Source organism: Coffea arabica, chromosome 7e, assembly GCF_036785885.1.
Source record: "Coffea arabica cultivar ET-39 chromosome 7e, Coffea Arabica ET-39 HiFi, whole genome shotgun sequence".
Lineage (NCBI taxonomy): Eukaryota > Viridiplantae > Streptophyta > Magnoliopsida > Gentianales > Rubiaceae > Coffea > Coffea arabica.
The window spans coordinates 46,798,119-46,804,433 of NC_092323.1; the positions used below are offsets into that span (position 1 = coordinate 46,798,119).

At 38.1% G+C, this 6,315-nt stretch overlaps 1 protein-coding gene across 1 annotated transcript; it reads left to right on the forward strand.

Moving 5' to 3' along the window:
* Positions 1 to 1,902: 1,902 nt before the first annotated feature.
* LOC113700926 (uncharacterized) lies at positions 1,903 to 2,520 on the forward strand. Its single transcript, XM_027221354.1, has one exon. The coding sequence runs from the start codon at positions 1,903 to 1,905 to the stop codon at positions 2,518 to 2,520; it is 618 nt and encodes a 205-aa protein (XP_027077155.1).
* The last annotated feature ends 3,795 nt before the right edge of the window (positions 2,521 to 6,315 follow it).

The window sequence follows — 6,315 nt, forward strand, 5'->3', positions numbered from 1 at the left end:
AAATGCTTTCTAATGATTGTTAAATGAATTTTCGATGGGTGAGTATGTACTTTATCGCACTCGACCTAGGCAAAAGTGAATTTCAATGATTGAATGCTACTTGAGCATGAATGTAAGCCTTTTGATTGAACTGGACCCTTGCCCTTCGTTGCCAGTCGACTCAAGCCAGAAACGAATTCAGTCGAGCGACTGGTGACCCTGAGACAATATTTTGTATATTCGAGTATTACCACGAAATCTGGTGGAGAACTGGCCAGTGGATTCAATGCAATGATATAAATGAATGAATGACAAGAACATTGAAGGAGTTTTCACTTGCAAATGTTTTCTAATATTGGAGAGATAAGGAAAATGGTTGGCGAATGAATGAATGAATGGCTCTAAATGAGCACGTATCCTTTCGATGATTGAATGTTTATTTCTTGAATGACTGGATATTTTGTGCAAAGTGTTCAAATTGTTAAATGCCATATTTCCATGGTTTCTCTATCTGATTGCTTGTTTAGGAACCTTACTGGGTTTTTAGCTCATTCCTTTAGTTTTTGTTTTCCTTATAGGAATGGAGGACCAAAGCAATTAAGTGTGAACTAGAGTGTATAACCCTCTTGTACTTATACTTTTGGTTGATAGGATATATTTTGACATTTGATATTGTATCATACGTTCGTCTTTTAGGTTGTAAATAAGTTTACATTTTGGTTGAATTGTAGAACTTAAATGTTATTTTGGAGACTTGAATGATTAATCTTGAGAGTTGATTGAGTGAGTGAGTGAGTCGTGACGAGAGTTGGGCAGACGATCCACCAAACTCTTGGGTACGCCCTAGGAGGAAGGTGGGGTCGTCACAGGTGGTAGCAGAACTATTTTGCGTAGTCTCTGCGCGGGGTGAGGTTGGGCCAAGTGGTGCTATGGTCCCAATTACGTGAAAAGCGTAAAGGATTAGACGCCCTTCTTGAGCGTAAGCTGTGAATCATGAATGTTATAGGCATAAACCTTTTTTCTTGATACTTGGAGAAGATAGATATGTACGTCAGGTAGGAATCTCTAATGTCGGTGATTTACTCTTGGGACCGGCTGGCTCAAGTTATGAATTATCCTCTTTCGGATTCTTGTACCCGAGTACTAAAGAGTTGAAACTTTTATGATGATTACGAATGAAATTGAGGTAAGTGTGGAAATGCGATTAGGCCATGCTTATATGAGTTGCTTTTAGCTCAAGAGAGTAGGTTATTACCTTGGATTGGCATTACTAATGATATATTTGAATTGGTACATGCAATTGAAGAGTTTTGTACTTTGACTAATTTGAGATGCTTATGGATGAGGTTGTACAAGTGAACCTAACCAAGGGAGGTCAAGGGTATGCAGGCCTTAATGAATTTAATCTTGAGCCTAAGGTAGGGCAATCTGCGCTGAGGGAGAAGTAGAATCAGTTGGTTCGATAATGACCTAGGTTAGAGACTCGAGAATGCAGGACGTTGGTGTAGGTAACAGGGATGACAAGTCATTTCTTGTTCTACCACTGTATGTATGCTGCTAGTGACGTGTTAATGCTAATGTGTACGGTATCTGTTTTGTTTTACGCGCTTGGTTTTGATCAATTTGATATGTAAAGTATCTTTTTTACTTGATGAATGAACTTGAAATGTTATACATGTACTAAGTGCATTTCCTTATCTTTGACTGTGGGATTTAAAAATGTCTTTCTTTTTCTGTTATAGTCGGCTTATTTTGTTTATGTGATACATAACCTTTTGAAAAAAAAAGAAAGAAGGGTATGGAGGGTAGACGAAGTCAAGGACGAGGGGCTAGTCGGGGACGTGAGGCTAGCCGTGGACGTGGTGGTAGGCAAGTACAAGAGACGTGGTGGTAGGCTAGTACAAGAACCAAGAGAAACAAGAGATGCAGCGGCAGAGCAGCAACAGGAACCAAGGGGCCAAAGCAGGGGATCAAGTAGCAACGACAATACAACAAATGACTAATATTTTAGCGCAATTGGTAGAGCAACAAGGCCAAACTCCAGTGAATCAGCTTAGGAACCCTGAAAACGTTGAGGACAGGGCTCTAGAGCGTTTTCAAAAGTTTGTTCCTCCTAAGTTCCTTGGAGGGCCTGATCCAGAGACCGATGAGCATTGGTTGGAGGCTATGGTTGATATTTTTATGGCCTTGAATTATACGGAGGAAAGACAAGTGGCATTTGCTGTCTTTCAATTTGAGAGACCCGCTTTGGCGTGGTGGAATGTTATTAGGGCAAAATGGGAGAGAGAACATACAACATGGATTTGGGTAAACTTTATGAGAGAGTTTAATGAGAAATACTTCCCACCTCTAGTCCAAGAGAAGAGAGAGGATGATTTTATTAGGTTACGTCAGGGAACCTTAAGCGTAGCCGAATATGAAACCCAATTCACTAAATTATCTAAATTTGCTCCTGAACTAGTGCTTACGGAGCAGAGGAGGATGAGACGGTTTATACAGGGGTTGAATTTGGAGATCAAAGAAGCTTCAGCAGCTGCTTGACAGGTGTCGAGGCTGTGCAATAATAATTGCCTACTCAAGAAAAATACAGATTTTGTATGTTGCGGTGAGTAGGGTCGAATCCACAGGGATTGGGGATAATTCGTTTATTCTAGAATTCAGCGCATGAGGGATTTTTAAAAAATATAAAATTACTAATTAACTAACTAATGAAATAACTAATAGAAATAAACAAGAATTAATCAATAACTAATACGACTCTAGCCAAAGGTGCAACTTTTCAGACACGGTCCATTCAACTGATCATCGATGCGAAGATAATTCAATTACTCATTACTAGATTGGTTATAGTTGTCATACACGCAATAAACAACCAACCTTTCCTTACCTTTTCGATAGTCAAGGTACGACCATTAACTATTTTCCTAACCAAGAAATAATCCTAAGTACGACCATAGGATTTAATTTCTCAATTGCAATAAGAATTAGAAAAACTCAACCTTAACCAACAAACACGCTACGAGGGTTTGTTTAAATTAGATCATACGTTTCCCTAACATGAAACCAATCACGCTAGTCGCCACTGGTATTAATCAATAGAACAATTATAGATTCAATCAATTAATATGACAGCAGATTATTAGGTTAATTCGAATATCGAGCCCTTGACATTCAAATAACAAAACAATCATAAGCAATAAAACTAGAAAACGTACGAATACTAATGAATAAAAGAAATAAGTAAAATAATTCGATCTCACAGATGTTTGGAACCGCGTCTTCAAATTAACCTTCGGCTAGAAAAAGGAGTTAGCTCATCTTCATAGAGGAAATCCCATGCGAAATTGCAGAAGTCATTCTCGAAAACATTGTTCTCTCTTAAGATGATTCAGTTCAGTGGAATCATGAAAGAAAAGCAAACTATAAAAGATGACTAATTGTTCTAAACAATTGTCTCCAAAACAATAGAAAACGCATAAGACGGCCAAAGATGACCAAGTCCCGTCTGACCAAAAGTTGTCTCCTAATTGGGATTATATATTCCTCATACTATGGAAAGAAAATAAGTAGGAATTAGCCGAGAAACTAGCTTTCTCCCTACCTTTTTGCTTGTGGCGGCTGGCTCTTCCAAGGCTCCCTGGAGTCCTCCTCACAATTGACCTCTATCTCCTCTTTGACCGCGGCTAACAAACTAGGAGATTTCCTAGTTGACACATTTCTTATTTGTGCTGAACTACCTTTTGTCAGTTCAAATCATATTCGGTAATTTTTCACCTTTTTATCACATTTTGCTCCAAATTCCTGTAATAAGCACAAATACCAAAAGTGAATAAAATCTAATAATTAATCCCTATTTGGTAAGGTAATAGGGAAAATTAATTACAAAATAAATAGCAGAATTGTAATCTATCAATTCCCCCCACACCTAAACCATGCTTGTCCTCAAGCATAAGAACAACAAATCAAACAATCAAATTCAAACAGTGGTTGTTGCTAAAATCTTCTATTGCCAAGATACAAATAAAACATATGTCAAGTATTAGTGGCAATTTTCAAGAAATATCTCTCTAGTTAGTTTTCAAGATCAAGAACTCTTTCAATTTATGACTAACTAATCTAAGAATATAAAATATTAAACCAGCATCCATAAACAAATGGTTCGACTATTAAGCAAAATCTCAACATTAAAATTCATGGATCAGCGGGCTAACAATTTATTCAAACACTTTCACACCTTTCACTATTAGCACATTTTTTTTCTAAAATATCCCCACACTTGATTGATTTTTTTTTTTAGGGGGAATGCTTAGTTTTTAGCCATTCAAGCGTTTTGACACGAACTCCGACATTGGCCAAATGAAGAAACCCGATTACTTAGCTCTCATTGCTTAAAAACCACATACTCATAACTATCATCGCTTTTTGACGCGAAAATCGACACTTGTGGTGAAGATCTCCGGTTACTAGGCAACGATACTAGCGAAGTATAGCCGAATACTATTCATAAATAAGTATCAAATTAAAATTAAAAATCACACAAACCCGCTTCATTTCTTAAATATGAAGAACTAAGATTAATAGTTGAACCACTTTGCATAAAAAAAATGCTAGACAAATATTTACTATACTTAGAGAAGTTAACCAAACAAGTGCAAAAGTCACAAAGTCTCAAATATTCACCAAAGAGATACCCTTGAACTTAACCATGTCATACTTAACACCTTAGAGTATAAAATCTTGGCAGTAGAAAAAATTTGAAATATCTAACCATCCTTTATCAGGAATAATCACAAATATGCACAAAGATAGGCAAAAATTGGATAAAATTCAACAAAGTCAAACAAAAAAATTCCAACAAAAATGCCTACACATGCACTTTTTCAATAAAATACCAATATACTACTCCCCCCACACCTAAATCTTACATTGTCCCAAATGTAAGCAATAAAGAATAAAATACAAAGCAAAAAGAGATAACGAAACTTCCCTGATCATCAAAGAGGGGTCTCGAGCAGCTATGGCACAGGTGGGATTGGTAGTGTGAAGCCAACATGGTGGATCCTTACTACTCCCAAACCAAAATAGGAGATGCCCATAGATAGCGAAAATGGAGATGATCATGGGAGGTGGCTAGCGGCGGCAGCATGGTGTGGTAGCAATGGTGACGAGCAGAAACGGTTCGAGCAGCGGAGTTTGAGGTCCTAAGGTTGTGGTCCTGCGACTGGAAAAGGAAAGAAAGGAAGAAAAAAAAGGGAGAGAAGAAGAAAAGAGAAAGAAAGAAGAAAGAAAGAGAAGAGAGAAAGAAAGAAAGAAAGAAAGGAAAAGAAATGAAATGAAATTTTTTTTTGAACCACTGCGTTAGACATGGGCACGCTTAACTGCCCTTGAGTCTTCTAACCAACTCACGGAAATTAAAATTCTTAAGCGTGACTACTTGGCATGGGCACACCTAACTACTAGGGAGTCTTCTGACCAATCTTCGAAAATTGAGCTCCTTAAACGTGACCACTTGACGTGGGCACGCTTAACTAATGGAGAGTCTTCTGCCGCGAATTGCCTTCCTTAGGCGTGACCACTTGGCGTGGGCACGTCTAACTACTAAGTAGTCTTCTGTCCGCCAAATTAAAACCTCCTTCATTGGGTTGCCTCCCAAGCAGCGCCTTTCTTTAATGTCTTTGGCTAGACATTGCCCTGTTTATTCACGAAGGATAAAATCGTGTAGCTCGTTTCAGTGTTTCATCTTCTATGTAGTCGTGATATCCCTCGTAAATAGAGTAATCTTTGAACCCACAAGGTACGGTCTTCCATGGAGTAGTAGATGGCATCAAGCGTCTTAATTCTTCACTCACTCCTCCATCACGCGTTCTTGCTGGTTCAAGATGTTTTGCCATCGCAACTCTTAACTTATTCCTATCATGAAATTCAAAATCTTCTGGTATAATAAAATCAATCTCACTAACAGGAATTAAAGAATAAGAGTCAGGAGGATATTGATTAAGGAATGGAGGAGATGTCACCGCATTGGGAGATTATTCACTGGATTCATCCACTTGAACAATTTGATATTGGGGTTCCATTTCTTGCACTTCAACTTCCTTTTCAACTGCACCTTTAGATCCATTTTCTTGAGACTCTTGCAGTTCCATGTCACTTGTCAGGATAATTGCATCCTCATCTTTCTTAAGGTCGATGATGGTCTGTGAGGGCAATTCTTCATAAATTGGAGAATTTCATTTGCTCAGTGTAGAAACCAATTCACGCCTTCCATCTTCCATCTCTTTTTGAATTTGATCTTGACCCTTATCCTTCAGAACCGTAAGCCCTTTAATTTCTTTT

Bases quoted from the DNA above. Each gene is read 5' to 3' on its own strand.
- LOC113700926 (XM_027221354.1), top strand. From the start codon at position 1,903: ATGCAGCGGCAGAGCAGCAACAGGAACCAAGGGGCCAAAGCAGGGGAT.